The sequence below is a fragment of the Perca flavescens genome, chromosome 14, assembly GCF_004354835.1.
Source record: "Perca flavescens isolate YP-PL-M2 chromosome 14, PFLA_1.0, whole genome shotgun sequence".
NCBI classification, from domain to species: domain Eukaryota; kingdom Metazoa; phylum Chordata; class Actinopteri; order Perciformes; family Percidae; genus Perca; species Perca flavescens.
In genome coordinates this window covers 17,042,574-17,063,158 of record NC_041344.1, presented here as the reverse complement: position 1 = coordinate 17,063,158, position 20,585 = coordinate 17,042,574, and the positions used below count along the sequence as shown (strand labels likewise).

Below are 20,585 nucleotides of genomic sequence, written 5' to 3'. Positions count from 1 at the left end.
AAAGAAAATGTAAAGGTGGGATGTTATACAGTTATACAGAGAACAGTTATTATACATTTTAGAGCCACAGTCTCTGTTGTGTTCCTCTGTGTGCTGTTGTAGTGGCTGACTGCATGACTTTGTCAGCACATCTGGCCGTGTGTGTGTCTGTGTGTCTGTGTGTGTCTGTGTGTGATGTCAACATGCCAGTGCGTATAGGTTAAATCTTTGCCCCCACAACATTTTTCCTTTGACAAATGATGGAGCCACCTCAGTAATTAGCATTGTCTCTTTATCCCAGTCAGACCTCCCACAGCTGACTTAGTTCTCGGACACTGGATGAGAATAGATCTCTTGATTAGTATAGATGATTCAGGATTTACTCATGCCAATGTGCAGCTTTTTCTATTTTGTCCTCTATGCTCATTTGCATTTTGTATGATGTCCAGGGAATCAAAAACTTGCATGCCGGCTACACAATCAAATACTAGACAAAAAGCATCCTTTTCCTTATTCCAGCAGATCTATTTTGGTCATGTAATGGCCTTATTGCATTGCCTCAGTTTGCTTTTGTGACTCCCTTAACAGAACATCAGAGTCATTAAGCATGAGTTTGAGTAGGGTAGGGTTATGCTGGAGCTGCCACTACCTTTAGTCTTTGTGTTTGGTACCAGAAAGCGGCCTCAGGCTATGCAATGAAAGGAGCTGGCTGAGCGAATGTGATCGCTATGAAACAACAGGCCCTATGCACTGCCTATTGCTCCTTGAAGGAAAAGAAGACTGCAGCTGTCAGTTATAGCTCATCTCTCTGTTTTTCCTCTCTTGTGCTTTTGTTTTCTTCTATCTCCACCCTGCTATGCATTATCTTTGCCAGAATGGTGAAAGTGTGCAATTCCTGTCAGATAGGACGCCAACAAAACCACGCAACTCATCCAGCTGATCTTTTTGTTCCACATTCAAAAATGCTGTTTTAGGTAGCTTCTTAGACCGATGCTTTTTCACAATCCAGCTCAGGCATGACTCAATTGTCAAGGGCGAAGGGGGAGAAAACCACGGCAGACAGTGGGGAGTCAGCCTGACAGTAAGAAAGAGAGACAGGCAGGGAGTAGGAAGGAAGGAGAGAGGACTGGGCAGGTTGAGTCCACCTCCATCCTGCGGTCTGGCTGTTATCCTCTCATTGCAATCTAAGCCAACAGAAATCAGTTTTTTTTTTTTTTTTTTTTTTTTTTTTTGGAGAAGAGGAGAAGCCCGTGCAGACAGAGGTGGCACAAACCCATTTCATGTATGATATGGGACAAAAAGCCTTTTTATTAGAGCTTTGTGTAAACTTTACACTGATACTTTGATGACCCATCTAGGTCACATTCAGAGGGCAGCAGCATAGGACAACGCACCGCCTTGAAAATAACTCCTCTCGGGCAAGTGAAGTGTTCAAGGGCTCGTCGGTATCGGAAATCTTTACCGCTTGCAGTGCCTCTCTGCGCCATACCAAATAAATCCTTGTCTCTACTGGGGAAAGTTTCAGTGCCGTAAAACCTTTTAGGTAGTGTGTGTGGGCTTCTCAATAAAACCTGTGTGTGGCATTCTCTCTGCATGTCTTCAGACAATGCCAGCCACAGTTAAAGTGTGATGGAGATGCCTGGTGCCTGCCAGGAGCAGGACAGAGAAGCACCAGCCATGTCCGATGGGGAGCTGCCTCTCTTTGTGCCTTTGACTGCGAATCCACTGCAGACCAGCATGGATGATGCTTTAACTCACGTCAGCTGGCACAATAAGGGACAAACACAAATCCACACCAATACTAAACATACAGCCAGATACGAGCATGCACACACACTCTGTCCCGTTGCATCTAATTTGTGCTTGTTTGTTGAGTTATGCACACATGATTGGTTGCTTTTGGACTGCACATTTTCATATGCATCACAAATCCCAGCTGAAACACATGTTCAACCCTTCTCTCTGTTGTTGAGGCATGGGAGGGAAGGTCCTGTGTTTTAATTAAACTTGTAAGGGCTGTTGTGTTTGGCAGAACTATATTGGTATTGGTGTTTGTGTTTCCTAAGTTCCTGCTTTCATTTTGGTTTACGACCCCACTTTGAACTGCGTCCTTGCTCCCCCACAAGTTTCCAGACATTGTGGGACAGGAGTGTCTGTGTCGGGGCACTCCTACTATCATCGGTTTGTCACGTTTTGAGCATTTAATGGATTTATTTTGATATGTTGACCAACCCAGAGTCAAAAATGTTCCATTTTGGTTTCGCATGGTCACGAATTGTCGGAAGAAATAGTTGAGCATGCAGAAAATTCATCCTTCTAACAAAACCGCTTAAATGTTTGACGTGCAAATTTGCTGAAGGATGTGGTCGATTTGCAGCTCTTCATATTGGTAAAAAATTAACTATACACACAGCTGCTCTCAATTCAGGAATGCTATCACACCTCGGCAGACTTTCTGTTATGACTCCTGATTCTCAGAAACTCACTGGCTCAGTTGAAATTGACCTGATTCTGCATCTAAATAAGCGAGATGCAGGCTTTTGGAAATTGAATGCTGTATGTAATGAATATAGCCAGTCCTTCAGGGACAAACAAACAACTTCCTAAACCTCCTCCACCACCAGACCACTCCTCAGCGGCATGAACCTTCAAAGAGAGGAAAAAAAGCTTGGAAGTACTTCCGTGCCTTATTTTTTTCCCTTGGTGTATGGCTTAAAAGTGGAATGAGATCCTGTGACATGTGTGACGGAATTTCCAACTGTGTGTGAGTTTTTGTCCTTTTGTTTTTGATGTTGTTGTTTGTATGTTGTCATAAGCATAAGGGACAGGGTTTGGGGATTTCCCCTTTCTTAACTCTCTAGAATAAACCAGTTATTATAACACATCTGTTTTTCTATACAATAGGATTTTACTTTGTTAAAAGGTGTTCTATGGGTTTTTACAGCACAAGTTAACTGTAGTTTATACCATTTAATTCTAGGACGGTATACTTAAAAAAACTAAGAAGTGGGGAAAATACATTATTTAGTTTCTGGCCAGCAGTTAGAGTAAGAAGATTGAAACCACGCATGCTCGTCTTATATTAGTATAAGGCTACAGCCAGCAGCTCATTAGCCTAGCTTAGCAAGAATTTGAAAGTGGGAAAGACCTAGCTTGGTTTGTTTTTTGTACGTATTAAACAAATGTGTTAATTAGTGAGCTTTAGAGGTGCTGGTGGATTGTGTTACGTGCAGACAGAGCAAGGCTAGCTGTTTCCCCACGTTTTAAGTCTTCATGCTTAGCTAAGCTCACCACCCTTGTCCTTAGCTTCATATTTAGCACACAGGCATAAGAGTGGTATCAAACTTCTCGCACTATTACTTTAAAACATTCAAATACCTCCAACAATTCTTGAACTTTTTTCTTATGGTGGTACATTTTAATTATTTTCACAGATAAATGATAAATGACAATGTTTTGCCCATCTAACATCAAATTCAACAGTACTTTTTGCTGTCCATCCCTCTAGATACATTATCTTTTAAAATCAACATTTTGCATTGACAAACCAATTGTAGAAGAAGCAGATAAAAGCATTTTAATCATCATAGAATCATCCTAATAGAGTTTAATGTTCACAGAAATATGTCTGGTCATATTAGAGTGGTTGAACATAATTCTGGGAAATGCAGGATAACCGGATCATTAACTTTGCATGACAGGTTGAGGGTTCAACAAACACATTTAATCAGAAAGTGTCTCCTGTAATGCATTAAACATCACAGGTAAACAATATATAAATGTAAGGATGGATTTCCCCTTAAACAGGACCGAGACAATACTGCGACTGGTCGAATAAAAGTGTGCAGTGGAAAATTCCCAGGCCAAGTTTAGAACCAAGCCATGAGCGAAGTGAGGGAAGAGTGGGACAATTTGGGGTTAGAGAGAGCAGGGGATATGGATGCTGGGTGGATGTTAGTGGGTTTTGCAGGGAGGAGTTGCTGGTTTTGTTGCAGGGCTTGCTGTGAGACTGCTCACTGCAGTTCCTCCTTAATTACAGCTCTGCTGGAGGACAAGGCCAGGCATGCTCTGTGTGTAGCACTGGAAAACTCACATACAAATGTAATGAACACAAGTGCAAGCTTGAGCAGGATTTGCGTCCTTTGAGGAAATCCTAGTTTATCTCGCATTATCAAAGCAGGGATGTTGGCTTCAAAAAAGTGTGATTGTCACTGACGCACATATCATATTTGTTTTTCTGTAATCTTTAACACATTTCTCACCATATCCAATATTTTTTTTGGTTCCTGGAATACAGTTTGGACCTATTTCACTGAGTTTTCAATGGAAGTAACGCTTTAAGGATCATTCGAAAACGTTAATTTGAATCCTCCTAATCTTATCAAAAGAACTACATCTACAACATATAGCTCTTTGGCCTAAGCAAGCTGAGCCGTGCAAGTGCAAGGTAGCTAGCACAACGTCAACCTAGCATTGCCTCTGCAAAGGGTTATTTTTGGAGTCCGTAATTACAAAGGAGGGACTGCCTTTGCTTCTAGACAGCTCACCCACAGCAAACGCACTCACCACTGGCAAGGTTGGCTTCAGAGCCACCCAGCTTACAGTAAGTTAACGGTGTCTTGGCTACAAGTTCTGGCTCATGCCAACTGTTGGTAGCTTGTCTATGGTTTAGATAGTAAACAAGTAAATATCAGCCCTACTTACTTTGTAATTACAGCAAGGATCTCTACTTGCCACTTGCTTTGAAATTAGTCTTGTTTGTTGTGCATATTTCTGCTCGTGTCCATGATATGCTAGAAGTCCTGTACGTTTCAAACACACACACCCTGCGTCCCTTTTAGCCAATCAGATGTGCTCATACTCGTAGCATGTGATGGGATTTATTTTCCCCATTTGATGACCCTGGTCAGAAGTTCAGTCCCTGAAGCAAAAACATCCAAAACTAGATCCACTCAACATGAAAGCCTGTGCAAACATGGCAGTATGGGCTGTGTACAAGTGCACTGTATGAACTTGTGTCATTTGGCCTGCGTGGACACCAGTGTGTCTGTCTGAGATCTGACTCAAATCAAAAGGTGTGTGTGTGTGTGTGTGTGTGTGTGTGTGTGTGTGTGTGTGTGTGTGTGTGTGTGTGTGTGTGTGTGTGTGTGTGTGTGTGTGTGTGTGTGTGTGTGTGTGTGTGTGTGTGTGTGTGTGTGTGTGTGTGTGTGTGTGTGTGTGTGTGTTTCACTAACATGATCACATACAAATGCTGCACGTTCACACTGAACAGACAATCATGCCTTCAGTGCAAAAAAAGGCATGTTTATGTGTTAAATTTCATTCATGTTGCATTGTGTTTTTTTTAGAAATAGTCTGATCCGGTCTGCTGAGAGGGAGTTGGCGGTTTCTTTAGGTTTGTTTACTCCTCTGGTATCCCATTGTGGCCAAGCCACACTGACGCAACAAGAAGCCATTTTATTGTTGTTTTCTAAAGGAAAGATATTGGGCTGTATTTTAGAGTTTGAGCTTGTACATTATGGCACATTTGGTGTGTCTGTGTGTGTGTGTCGGGGGCCTCGAGGAATTAAAGGAACAATTATATCTGGCTAAGAGACTGAGTATAGCCATATATAGGTCATGAGGCTAAAACAATGAGACAAGCTGTCGTGCCCCCTCACCAGTCCAGCAATTGTTTAGCCATAACATAGAAGGAATGATTTGATTGGCTAGAATGGAGCCAGCAATATCTATGATTGGCTATCACAAATCACCAGAGCTAACAGTAGCCATTGCAAACCTCATTCAATATCAAAGCAAAGCACTAAGAGGATCTAAAGCATGCGTCTTATCTTTGGTTTGTGCATTGTGCAGTTGATTACTCTTGGAAGAGTTTCTGCAGTTATCAGTTGGTCATTGGATATTTGGTTGTGTTGTTTTGCTTTACTTATGGCCGGTCTCTAAGTGATCCGTTCAGTCACTTTTTCGCAGCCACATTTTTGTCTCATACTTTTGATGAATACATCTCTGATTCACGGTCCACTCACCAAGTGAGTACTGAAGGAAATTGTGCAAAATAGTTTTTAGATATACAGTGTATAACATGTTCATAGACAATCTAAAATACCAATTATGATTATTTAACATGGAGGAAGAAAACTGAACAATGACCCCCCTCTGTTGCATACCTTTTTGTCATAGCCACATAAAGGTGGGCTGATTTACTGTTTTTCTTTGAGCCCATTTTGGATGAATGCATCATTGGTGCACTCAGCATGAAAACATCCTACTGCAATAAACTTTCACAAACTAAGATTTAACCTAAAGCCTGGCTCTTCTATAACATTTGCCATCTTATGAGCTCCTGAACTGACTCACAGATGCCTGGCAGCAATGGGCCAACACACCGTGAGAAGATGCTGATCCCTCTACCACCTACCCTCCCCCTACTAGAGACATGTGGGCCACAAGTTAGTAGTTGAATCAGGCCAACTCAGCAGTTCAGGATGAGAGAGGAAGGAAAAGAATGGAGGAGGGGAGGAATGAGCCCTGACTTTTGTCCTGATATGAATTGTGTCCCAGAGACTCACTGAAACAATGGACACTGACAGCTCATGTGGAAATACTCCCACAGACAGTTTTGACATGGTGTTTGTAAAAGAGAGAGTAGTGATTTGGCTGCAGAGACTAGATGGAGTAAACGACAAATGGAGTCAGTGGAGCAAAACATGGAGCAGGAAGAACCAAGGATATGTGTCACCACACACAGGAAGGGTTCTTTAATGCTGTTTTTGTGTAAGAGAGGTTGTTGGTGTTTCAGGTGCATGGGAGGGTGGAACTGAGGCCTGTTCAAGCTTGCAGAAGGATTTACCCAATCACACCCAGGGAACAGGGGGCCCCTCACCTGGAGGCCAGGAAGGGGCTTTTCATTGACCTATGTTCATGACTGAATAGAGGCCAATAAGGGTGCTCACGTTAATGGCGGAGTTCACCACATACCGGTGGAAGTCTCATGCTGAATCCCCTTCAAATGATTAACAATGGTGATATCCAACGGGATCAACAACTAAAGTAGATAAGAAGCCTATTTCAGCCAATACTATCATACTGATTTGGTGCACACTTGACTGCTGGAGCTTCTCAGTGGACGAGGTGTGTGTGTGTGTGTGTGTGTGACTGTGTATTTGTCTGCTTCGATAGGGATTCAAAATGATCTTGTTCAGCTTTGGAGACAACATTTTCTCTGGCTGCTTATAAATCGAGTTGCAGCGTGATGGATTATTTTTCTTGCCCACAGTGTGAATGAGATGAATGTCTCCAGAGGCATTTTCATAACAGGGGATCACTTTTCCTGTGTCGGTTGATGTAAGTCCTTCACAGCAATGTGTCTTCTGTGAAACCGACAGTCTCAACCTTTCTCAGTCTATTTTCCCGTAAGCCGGCAGTTTACTACAAATAAAAATTGGCTGCAATGCAGTATGATGGGATGTCACTCTTTCCACCTGTTTACAGAAGGAATTTGTTTCAATATTTAAGTCTGCATGTGTGTTTATTTGCTTGGTTGTTTCATTTCCTTACCTGCCTGCTTGAATGTCCTCCGGCATTTCTTGGTCTGTCTGCACTATGTGTGTTTGAGAGTCAGACAGACCATAATCCTCCTTAGTCTGCTTGTTGTTTGTCACCTGCATCTGATAAAAGATTAGAAAGTGACTTCAACTCAGATCAGTGCCAAAAGGTGGCGGAGAATGAAGGTGGGGTTACTAGGACAGTAGTAGAGGTCTTCCTGAGTTCACTTGTGGTTTTGAGGAGCTTAGATCCGACCCAGGTCAAAATTATACCAAGTCGGGTTGGGTCTCATTTTACTACATTTCGGAGCCGTAAAGACCTCTAGACAGTAATATGGTAAGATGGCCGAGGGACACAAAATGGACACGCAAACCAGAAAGCCCAAAAAGTGAACCTATAACTCCTTTTGTTTGTTACTAACATAACATTGTAATATAACTACATTATTTAGATAATTTATAAATTAGATGTATTTCTACATTTTTGGCTTCTAAATATTGAACCTTCTCATGTTTGCTAAATGCGCGACCCAAGATATGTTATTGCAAGCCTCAGTGGTTTAGTTCAATTTGGTTGGTTTGTACAATATAGTAAATGTTTAAATGAACATACTCCTCCACAGCAACAAGTGCATTTTCCAGCTATTGCTGTGGCCACTTTTTATGTCAATTCACTAAAGCTGTTTAAATAACATAAGATAATTTCAACACAACTACAAAGCTGGACAACGAGCTATAGCAAATGAACCATATTCCCATTTTCCCACTCCTGAGGTGAGCCCACATGAATAGTATTCACACTGGACTCGTAAACATAGTTCTCTTCATTAAGCAATGTGAAGCAAATCCAATGGAGTGCAAATCTTTTCGGTCTGGGGTCACGCGTTATTTGATGGCCAAAGAGGCTACTAAGCTTGTGTTTTGGATTGTGAGTTTGGGAAAGGAATTGAATTGTGGGCTGTATTTAAGAGAAGATGAATATAGAAAAGAAAGATTGGATATCAGGAAATCGTACTTTGTGTGGTATTTTAAAGTCATTCTGTTGCCTGTGTTATCCTTGAGTCTGTCCTGCTCTCTCTCTCTCACACACACACACACACACACACACACACACACTTAATTACTCATATGGACTCTCACACAAACAGAAGGCCAGACAGGTGGCAGCGACACAAGTCCAAGTCTGCTGCTGTGACTTGTGTCACCGGAGCACTGCCAGGATCTATTTCCCTGATCCTTTTATTGCTAAAATGCCTGTAAAATATATTATGTGTCATATGGTTGCAGGGGTGTGTTTTAATGTTTATACTTGAGTTTTAATTGTTCTATTTGAAATGAAAAATCTGTCCACTGCTTAGAGCTCAGTCTGTCCTTTCTTTAGTAAAAAGTCCAAGATTTCCATTAGCTTTGGAATTCTTGGACTTTTTACTTAAGAAAGGATAGACTGAGCTGACATGTATTTATATCTTCACATGGGCTAGTAAGGTAAGCAAAGTAAGCAGCAAAGCCACAGCCCATGTACCTGTGGGCCAGATGGAGACTAGTGGAGCTTAAATCAACAGCATGTGTTTGCTTGGTTGGAAACATGCATATGATCAGCAAAGAGTCAGCTGGATTAAAACCAGAAGCAGTAGTTGGTTATATTGAGGAGAGAGAGCAGGAGGCAGGAAGGTTAGTGAACCCCCCCAACAGCACTTTTTCTCTGAAGGGGGAACACTTGATGGAGTGATTGCCCCTTTTGAAAGGTTAGTGGAATGCAAGACTTGTCTACTCCATCGCTCTCCTCTTCCTCCTTCTTTGATGTTCCTCCCTCCCCCCCCACCCCACACACACACAAACGCAGGTTAATCTCCTTAAGTACGCACTCTCCCACTCCCTTCTCTTAAAATATGTTTCTCTCGGTCTTAACCTCTGTTCCCTTTGTGATTTGGCCCAACGTTTGGGTGGGTGTGATGGGGGTGGGTGATACCTGCTGCGAATCTCAAACCTGTGACACCCTCCCCAACCCACCCAACCATACAGGCCGAGCCAGAACGGAGCAGACAAGGCAGCTCCATTTAACGTGTCCCAGATGTGCAGCGCGGCCCCTGTGTGCAGCGGTAACTGCTAATCAAATGAGTGCAGAGAGTGAAGGAATGGAGGCAGTGCGTGCAAAGTGCTACCCAGCACATATGCATGCAACAGTTTTAGAGCTCTGTCTTGTTTTATCAGGAGGAAAACTCCTGTTTTACCGTTTTTTCTTTCAGACTGTTTTCACCGGACTCTTACCTGATTTGTGTTAGTTTTTTCTAATCCCAGGGTCTCTTTTTTTTTTTTTTTTTTTTTTTTTTTTTTTTCCCGCATGAAGCAATACAAGTATACACTCACAGATGATTGTGGGTCTTCAAAGTCTCTTTATAAGTTATCATGACATATCATTAATAAATACCAATGCATCATATTTTATAAACTGATATTTTTTGTATGTTAACTTTTACTTTTTTATGGTAGCCATTGTCGTGAAATAGAAGTATGGATATAGTATATAAAGAAATATTCAAGTAAAGCACAAGTACCTCAAAACTGTATAAAAGTGTTGTACTTGAGTAAATGTACTTGGTTACGTTCCACCACGGCCTGTACGTAATCTCTTCTATGCACCTAGCATAACACAGCATGCATAAGATCACAGAAACCAGTAAGTTTCTACCCAAGCCTTCAGTGCAGCTGTCTATTAAAACCACGCACGTTTTAATAAGCTTCTCCAAATTTCCACCCGGCCCTGCCTCAACCACCCCTGCAAGAATGTGAAATATGTTTGCATGTTTCAAAAAAAAAAAGTTCTTCTTTATTCTGTCTGGATTCTTTTTCCATGTTAGTGTTAGCTGAACGTCTTGGCAGTGGTCAGCCCCTAAACACACAGATAGACTTCCCGGCCGTCTCCAATTTGGGAAGACGGGAGACATCCAAGAATACGGATTGTTTTGGTTCATTCCTCACATTTATATGTGTACGCCCCATTGGAAGGGGGTCCACATGTACTTTACATTGACAAAGGTGAAAACTTGACCTGGCAACCCAAAAGGTATAGGCAAAATGCCTGTTTTAGTATTTGTTGCAGCTTATTTACATGGGAGAGGAATCCAGCTCATTTTGTTGTATTTGGATGTGTTGTATGAAACCACTGGAGAGTCATGAAAACCAGCTATTTCTGAGCCCACGCTATGAGGAGAAGGCAATAGAAAAGCACTCTGCATTTCATTAAATCATGTCTTTTCTAATGCAAACAGGACAAAAAATGCAAATGTGGCTAAGGGGGGGGGAGGAATGTTTCAGTGGACACATACGCATACTGTATTGTACTGGGCTGTCTCCTTTTGGCTGTGCTCTGTCATGTGCTGTTTAATCCCATTCTACTTTTTGCCATATCCTGGTGGTTTTTAAAGTGAGGAGCTTTCAGCTGTGTGTGCGTGCGTGTGTGCGTGTGTGTGTGTGTGTGTGTGTGTGTGTGTGCAGAAATGAAGCCCACTGCCACAGCATCCAGTGACCTAATGCAAAAGGCAGCAGGGTCTAGCACTATTTACCATTATCTGTGTGTGCCTCGTCTCTCCCCCTCTTCAGTGATTATGGTCTCTCCCGTCACTAAGCACTTTGTCATGCTTGGCCGAAAAAAACATGATGGGGGCTGGGGGGTTGTTGGGGTGCAGGAATGTCACTTGCATAGATGGACTGTAGCTGGATATGCTGTAGACAGAGCAACATGCCATAGGTCATGGACTTTGGTGTTAGCATACAAAAGTGAACTAATTGATATATCGTGTGTGTGACAATATGAATTGTTAGACATTTTGGGAAATGCACTAAGTCCCTTTTATGCCGAGACTTGGATGACAAGATTGCGATCACTCTCATGTCTGCACAGTAAATATTAAGCTACAGCCAGCAGGCAGTTAGCTTAGCACACAGACTATTAACAGGGATAAACAGCTAGCTTGGCTCTGTCCATAGGTACAAAAATGTGCCTACCAGCCTAAAGCTCAAAACTTAACTCGCTATATCTCGTTTGTTTAATCCGTACAAAAGCCTGTAAAGTATCAATTTGCCTACCACATTTTCCCAAAATGTCGAATTAGTCCTTTTTAAGTTTATTAGATCTGTGCTCAAGTCTAGCATGTAGCATTTTCATACATGCTTCATATACTGTATCTACATATCCAGCTGCAATGCAGTCTTGTTTGCATGGTGTGGTGTTGCTTTTGTAAAGCAGTCTAACAGAGGATTGTGTGTTTGTAAGTTCCTCAGCTGGGCTTCTAGTGTCTGGGTCATATCACTGAGTCAAAATATCATTACCAGGGGGTCAAACGCCTGAGGCGCCACCGCTAAAGCTGTCAGCGGTGTGTTGATGTTGTCGCCATTACCCCAAGTCTCACATGCACATAATAACAAGGCTTTCCACTGATAAAGTTAATCTTATTATAAACAATATAGTTCTTGAATGGTAACTACACAAACTATTCATATTTTTTTGTTTAATTTTCTTGCAGCTGCTTTGGCAGTGACTCAGCCAATCAAAGCTGACAATTGCAATTTCTATTTATTAAGATTAAGATGGATAAAAAAAATTCTGCCTACAAAGCACAAAAATTTCCATTCATACAGATTTTAAAGTGCCCATATTATGATCATTTTCAGGTGCATAATTGTACTTAGAGGTTGTACCAGAATAGGTTTACGTGGTTTAATTTTCAAAAAACACAATATTTTTGTTGTACTACACATTGCTGCAGCTCCTCTTTTCACCCTGTGTGTTGATGTCGCTTTTTTAGCTACAGAGTGAGGCATCTCACTTCTATTCCATCTTTGTTAGGACAACTACCCCGTCAGAAGCAGAGTATGAGGGCGTGCCACGCTAGCAGCTAGGCGAGCATTAGCATTAGCGAGCATTTGCCAACTGTAGCAGGGACATTGCCTTCAAAAATGAATTCAACCCATGCCACTCTTCTGTCCTCTGCAGCTGGGACACAATGGAGTGTTTTGTGCTCGTCTTTACAGCCAACAACAGAATACATTCCGTGGTGCTTCGACATGGTGTCTCCTAAACCGGTGCTTGTACCTCGTGGGTGGAGACATAGACACTGTATGTATGCTCTGATAAGAGGGGGTGGTGGGTGGCGATATTCAAATGTTTCGGCCGATGACTTAGACGGCCGTGCCGATTTTGACTAGCTCACCCGGAGACTGAAGGCAGGATACATTCAGAAACCCGTATCTCACTCAAAACAGCATAGATGTTTTTTGTTGTTGTTTTTTTTAAGTTTGTATGCGTGTGGAAGCACCAGAGACACAAAATAACACCCCAAATCCCAGAAAAAGTGATTTATTTTTTTTAGCATAATATGGGCACTAAATGTGCCGTTACATGCGGGCACTGTTCATTTACACATGCTAGCACTGTACAAACAACTCTGTAAAATGATGAAAACTTATTATAAATTCTGGCTCTGGTTCTAACACACCTATACCAAAAGTACTTTAACATAGCGTGCCAACTTTCACAAAGCCCTGTGTGAAATATCACACGAGGCCTGCCCCAAATACCTCTTCAAACTTTATTAGTCTGAACTTCTGTTCAGTGATTGTTGTGCCTCTGAGGTGAACCAGAACCAAAACCTGTGGCTGTGCTGTTGCATATTCACTTATTTAAAGTCAGGAGCTAATGTTTTCACATCAATGCTTACAGTGTAGCGTACACAAACGCACGTCATACAAATTCCTTGTTGATTAATTTCCTCATACCATTTGTGCATTACTCCCATTCCATCGCACATTACATTACCAAATCATAACAAGGATTTGAAAAGTGCTGTTAGAGTAGAAGTGTGTTTTTCTTTTTGTTCATTCCCAGCGTCTCCTCGGTCTCTGTTTACAGTTGTGCCGAGTCAGTAGTGAATGTAAGAAGACCTGCCAGGAACAAGTGTGCACAGAGGCCCTAATGGCTGATCATAAAACTCTTTAGATTCCTGTCTTTTATGGGAGATGGTGGAAAAGCAGTAGAACTTTAAAGGGCCTTCTCTTCACAGCTTTGGTTAACTAGAGGTGGGCTTCAATGGAACAAAGACTATTTTTCTTCTTTTTCCAAAAACAGCATGAGGCATTCAATAGCAACTGAGAGCCAGATGCAAACTAGTTAGCTGGCTTCTAATTGGTCTGTTTTTTTGTATGGTTGTGAAAAAGGTTAGCAATATGCCGGTGATGGATCGCATAACTTAAAATCCATGGCAAGCTTGAAATAGCCAGTTGCTTTGGTTCAAAGCAGCCCACGCCTGCCAAGTTATGCAGGTCTTTAACTTGTTCGGAGATATCCCCAACTACGTTTACCACCACATTCCTCTAGTGATACGCGCACACACACACACACACACACACACACACCAGCAGAGAGCAGAATGTTGAAGTCCCCCAGAAGCCGTCTTTCCACCTCTGACCTTTTTCCCCTGACCTTGTGTGGGTTGGAGTTTTAGCATCATGTGGTTTTTAGCTCCAGTATTCCTAAATTGAACACCTTTTCATGATTACTTTATGCTGGTATTGCATGACAGAGTTAAGGTTTTTAATGCTGGAAAGCATAACAATGTGAAAATTCCACTGTCCGTTTCTGACCTTTCTTTCTTTATCCACCCAGCTGTGTCAGAGCCGCTGGATTACTCTTACTGATACTCTTTACCACAGATGTTAAATGTTGTTTAAGTGAATAAATGTTTTCCATCCCTGTCAGCATTTAGCCTCGCTATTAGCTGTACTTCTGGTGGAATTCCCTGACCTTAAGTTTAGAACAAACTAAAGTTTAGGGTAAATGCAAACAGCTGGTACTCACATGGCATGTTCTGTGTGTTCTTAGATTGGGCATCACCTAAATTAGCATTTCATATTCCATAGGCTACTGATTGGTAAATTATTAACATTTGATGGTAATAACATTGTGGAAATATTGAGTAACAACTAATTGAAACACCAAGCTTTTCTAAAGGGCTTTGATCTGAGGTGCTGTTTATCCTGCAGATGCCTGGCAGTGACCCAACAGTCTTTGATTAACAGGTTCACATTGGTTTACCCATCATGCTTCACTTTAGCAGGGATTAGGATTGTCAGGAGTTGTTACGATAATGTGTGTGTGTGTGTGTGTGTGTGTGTGTGTGTGTGTGTGTGTGTGTGTGTGTGTGTGTGTGTGTGTGTGTGTGTGTGTGTGTGTGTGTGTGTGTGTGTGTGTGTGTGTGTGTGTGTGTGTGTGTGTGTGTGTGTGTGTGTGTGTGTGTGTGTGTGTGTGTGTGTGTGTGATCAAGTTAGGACTAGTAAACTGTGACACCTGATAGTTCATCCTGATTTAACTAGTAATCAGTGGCCTTTATGAGATTGTACTGTTTTACAAAAGTCTTGATCTGGAATTTAAAGAGCAGAGTCCTTTTTCTGGAATTATCCTAGACTGCAATCACATTTAGTTAAAACTACACAGTACGGCAGTAGAAGCACATGCAAGTTTACAATGAAACCTACAGACAATTTCTGCTATAGAGTGTATTTCACAGTAGCAGCGGACATGATGTTTAACTTTACAATGGAAAAACCCATTTCAGTTTGATGAATGCACTGGTCCTGAATATAATACCCTTCAGACAGACATAGACAGACAGGGTTTTGCTGCCACAGTCTGGTTCTATGACTCGACATCTTAATTGGTTTGGCATCTCCAAATACTGCAATCCAACGATGCTCCGGTGGTTTTACTTAACCAGGGGAATTTGCTTGGGAGAATTGACTTTATTGGCCAGGTCTGCTTATTAAGACAAGGCATTTGACTCCAGTTTACAGTAGTTTGGGATTGAAGGCATGAATGCTTGAACGTGAAAAATGCTAATTACAATTTTCCAGAGCCCAAGGTGAAAGGATATTCAATTTGCTCTGATTTAAAGGCAAAGCAACACATTCTCACATTTGACAAGCTGGAACCATTTTCATTCAGTAGTTTAATTATTGATTGAAAAACGGCTTAATCGATTACCATAATAGTTGCTGACCAATTCTCTGTTGATAGACTATTCAATTAATGGGCTATTTATCCCAGCTCTAGCGGGGTTTATGTGTAGTATGTCTGCTTTCCTGAAACATAAAATTACTTCAGGGTTTGCTGAATGTGAGAAATTCAACCCAGTGTACCTGCTTCACCTGTGTTTGTTTTTGTTGTTTTTTAAACGCCTTCTTACTTGTACATACATGGCTCACATTCAAATTCTTCCACAAACTATGTGACATTTCTGGATGGTTGGTGATTATCTAGATGGGTACATGAAGTATGATACTTTCAAGTCATCACCTGTGTGTGATTTGTATCAGCTGATTTACACCGGGCTTGTGCTAGTTTTCTGCTCGCTATGCTTCCCTTTTGAGTTGCTGGTCTTACTTTTAGAAAGAGGAGTGGAGAAATGTGTATTTTGAATTGTTAATATGAGTTACTATGCTGAACAATAAAGGAATTCAGTGAGATAGAATTTAGACATTGATTCTTTAAAATGCAGTGCTCCCAGTGAATTGTAATCAGCACAAGGTGTCCCAAACCCAGATTTAACCCCTGCTCAGCTTAACTTCAATCTTCCCTCTTTACCTATTGTCCTAGGAAATATCAAACACAACCCATGTCTTTGTATCTGTAGGTTTCTTTAAACAAATTAAACCAACGTGGGCTTCTTATGGGATTTCGTGGAAAGCTGTAATACATATACAAATACAAATAGAAAGCATAATTATAGTTGTACACATAGGATTTCTGACTGAAAGATCATCTGTCCTACTAAATACACTGGTGAATTGGGTGTGCTATGTGGTTTCAGATGGAGGTGAGGGTAGTGAAGGAATATACGGTGTTATACCATAGAATGTAATGAGACTCTGCAGCGATCCCCTCCAACATGGTTCCCATCAGGGAGACTTGCACTTGTGGCAGAAATTCCATCCCTGTAGCAAATGCCCTGTCTGGATTCAATCAAATCAACTTCTGCCACAACATGCCCAGAAAACTAAGGATCCCATCATGGACTTTAGGTTTGTTGATATTCAGAAGTGTTTGCTTTAAAAATGTCATTTTTAACCAGGCTAATTTGAAAGCAGCAAAAGTTGATAAGATAAGGCTATTTCTTTATCTGGAATAATGTCGTTTTGGCTCAGCAGTTTGGCTAGAGTCTGTGAGCACTTAACATTATTTCATGCTGTGCCAAGAGACATCAATCTACTATGTCACCAACGCTCATTTATCATTCTTATTTTCCCCCCAATTTAGTCATCACCAATTCCCCATGTGTACTGTGGTTCTTGTCACTGCAGATTTCACACTGTTTCCCCCCCAGACTCTTCATTTCTGAAGCTGTAGTAAAACATGCTGTTTCATCAACATTCTTCTCAGGAGGAGCAAGAGGAGACGGTGATGAGTCAGCATTGTGCATAGGTAGTTGTATGGCAGACGTCCACGCTCCTCTTGGGGGTCGACTGGCCAGCTGGCTCTGCTCGGAGACTCCTTATTTGTTTCAGTTTTCTCTCCTTCCACGGTGTACTTTTGAAGACGGGGCCCACAATTGCAGTGTGCTCACTCGTGCTAATTTCAGAAAGCAGGTGTCCCAAACAGTAGGGCAACGATGACTCATCGCCATTGCCATGGAAATGCAGGAGCTGATGCTCCCGCCTGGGGACCTTTTACTTCCTGTCACATCAGGCTTTGCTGTGTCCAGATTTCCTGTCTGCCTGAGAAGGGAAGATTAGAGTGCTAACAAGTTATTATTCTTTTCCATCATGGAGCACACTTTGTATAATTTCTTGCTATCTCGCAATGACTTTATCAGAACCATAACTCAATAACCCCCCAGAGTATATTTTTCATTCCACTCCAGCCCTAAGCCTCCCTCTTTTATTTTATCTAACCTAAGCAAGTACATGAGCATGTTTGGCAGCAGCTATGTTGTTCTGAAGAGGCCAGTCCTTTATGAGGCATTTCATTGTTTTATTAATTGCTCTAAATCTCTGGTTGGAAACATCATGCTTTAACTGAGATTTTCCACGCTGATCTTCCCTCACAGCTCATTTATATCTTTTGGGTCTCTTACTAGTTCAGCTAGTGGAGGACTGCTCAGTATCTTTTGAGTTCAATGTTTGTACTAGGGCTGCACAATATATCGTTTTTTAATCGTCATTGCGATATCAACTGTCGCAATATACACATCACAAAAGGCTGTGACATATCACGCATATTTTACTCCTATCGTGCAGCCCTAGTTTGTAATGAGGATGGTACATGTATGTGCCTGTGTAGAAATGCACACTTGGGATCCCTACAGCTGCTGCCTGGTAGCAGGAGGGTGGGTCACCTCTGTCAGCACAGGCAAGAATGCTCTGCACACTCAGCGTTTTATACAAACATGCACACAAAGAAACACAGAGAGTCACAGCATTAGGCGTATGTGAATCCAGTTGACATGCTCAACCTCATTTTTCATACAAAGGCTGAACTCATCATTTAAAAAAAACATTGCTTCATACTTAACTCACTTATAGAGTAAACCAGTAGGCACTCTGGTGTTGTTTGTGGCTTCAGTGATATAAGAACTGTTATGTCACATATGGAATAACATCTGTGTAAATAATTAGCAGCAGCTTTCTATTTTCAAGCACATCTGTGCATAGTTTGATCAAAGGTTGTTGAATTTGTAAGGCAGGTGCTTTGATTTAAAGATGTAGGGTAAAACTCGTGTACAGGATTTGTGGTTCAAGGATGGAAACTTTTCTCTTGTCAGTTTGTTTTAACTTTACAGATCCTCCTCTCAATCTTTCTGTGCCTTAAGGTGTTTCAGTTTTTCCTTTTTTTTTCCTTGTTGCCTTTAATATTTGGGAACAAAGTACACATGGAAGAAAGAATATTTTCAACTTGTGTTGCCTGCACATTCACAATATTGAAACCTAATTTTACTTTCTGTTTCTCTGTCTCCCTTTTATTTCTTTACAGAAGAGGTTGACTATGCTAGCTATGGCACCAACACAATAACTCGTAAGAAGAAGGCAGTGGTCGCACTTCGCAATAATGACATCAACCGCAAGAGGCCACACATCCGCATCGGCATGCCGCAGGACTTCCGGCCCGTCTCCTCCATCATTGATGTGGATATCCTACCTGAATCTCACCGCCGTGTCCGACTGTATCGTCACGGCTCGGACAAACCCCTGGGCTTTTACATCCGAGATGGAACCAGCGTTCGCGTGACCCCGCATGGGCTCGAGAAAGTCCCCGGCATCTTCATATCTCGGCTGGTGCCTGGAGGGTTGGCGGAGAGCACCGGGCTACTGGCGGTTAATGATGAGGTGCTGGAGGTGAACGGCATTGAAGTGACTGGAAAGTCCTTAGATCAGGTAACGGATATGATGATTGCCAACAGCCACAACCTAATTGTGACGGTCAAGCCGGTGAACCAGCGCAACAATGTGGTCCGCAGCAGCAGGATCTCTGGGAGCTCAGGACAGTCGTCTGACAGCAGCGGATCAACTGGCTACCCGACTTTGTCAGTGGCCTCAGTGGGGGCGATATCCTCTGGAGCACATGGTTACCAAGACGACCTGGAAAGTGACGAAGAGACGGATATTGTCATTGAGAGCAGCCTCAAGCGGCCGTCTCAGAGGTCCAATGCTTCCCTGGCGTCCAGTGCGTCTCGCACACACCAGCAGACGCCAACAACAGCTTCGGGCCCAGCGGCACCACCTAGCCCCCCCACACGTCCTTTATCGGTGGTCTCCACTGCCTCCTTCCACTCGCAGCCTAGCCTCAATGGAGGGTCCCAGTCCCACCACCACCACCACAGCAGCAGCCTCAGCTACCAGCTCCACAGAGACCTGAACCTTCAGCCCAACCCGCACCAACAGCCCCAGCACCGTCATCACCAAGTACAGCCTCCGCATCACAGCAGCAACCCAGCCCTCCGCCACAGCAACGGCAGCCTGCACAAAATCCTCAGCTCCCTGAAAACGGACCCGCGACACAGTCTCGCTCTGCCCAGGGGAGGGGTGGAGGAGGACGGCACCGTCATTACTCTATAATACCTATAAACAGACTAGCACACAGACAGAAACTTCCCAACTGCTCAGAGACTTAAACTGGAACACCAGGCCGGATAAATATGAGCACCAGTGTGTTTTGTCAGATACTAATTTTGTAACTTCTTTTTGTTTTTACGAAATAATTGATAATTGGAAGTTACAAGCCAAGAAACAAGGAAAATGTATTGTATATATTTCCTGTATTTTTTAAAGTTGTCTTTGTCTTACATCAAAATATTTGTGTGTGTGTGTGTGTGTGTGTGTGTGTGTGTGTGTGTGTGTGTGTGTGTGTGTGTGTGTGTGTGTGTGTGTGTGTGTGTGTGTGTGTGTGTGTGTGTGTGTGTGTGTGTGTGTGTGTGTGTGTGTTAAGCATCAGAACAAATAACTGTTTTTAGGCGAGTCCACTGTATCCTACAGTTCTGAATGTGCCTACAGCCTAATATCTTTTGCTAGTGACCACTTTTATTAAGATACTTTTTCATTCTTATTACTGGGACCAACTTGGGGTTGCTTGTGGATGTTTTTAAAGAGTAAATCTATATTTCTTATATTCTGATTAATGCTGTTTAGAGTATGATTTTTTTTTTTTAATAGTTCTTTTATGCATTGATGATTGTGATCAAATCCTTGTATCTGTTCCAATAAATTATTCTAAGTCTGCAAACTAGAAATGTGACTGTTTGGTTCAGCAGTTACATTTATGGTTCCTAAAGCTTTACATTGTTAAACTTGTATAATTTAATCTGTGTTGCAGCTGTTCTGCTGTCAGAATATAATCTCTCTTGAGCAGCCACTATTGAATTTGTGAGAACGTGCATAATAGTTTCATTTTTTTTTTAAGATAATTTTTTGGGCTTTAATGCCTTTTTAATTGATAGGACAGCTGTAGACGGGAAAGAGGGGAGAGAGGGGGGGGGAACGACGTGCAGCAAAGGGCCACGGGTTGGAATCCAACTTGGG

General features: G+C 42.1%; 1 protein-coding gene across 2 annotated transcripts in view; it reads left to right on the top strand.

Annotated features, from left to right (window-relative positions):
• pard6gb (par-6 family cell polarity regulator gamma b) overlaps positions 1-19,898 on the top strand; it is a 32,497-nt gene extending 12,599 nt beyond the window's left edge. For both annotated transcript variants that reach the window (XM_028597881.1, XM_028597880.1), the window contains exon 3: positions 18,544-19,898. In XM_028597881.1, coding sequence (XP_028453682.1) covers positions 18,544-19,625 — 1,082 coding nt within the window. In that variant the 3' untranslated portion in view covers positions 19,626-19,898. The remainder of the gene's footprint in view (positions 1-18,543) is intronic.
• The last annotated feature ends 687 nt before the right edge of the window (positions 19,899-20,585 follow it).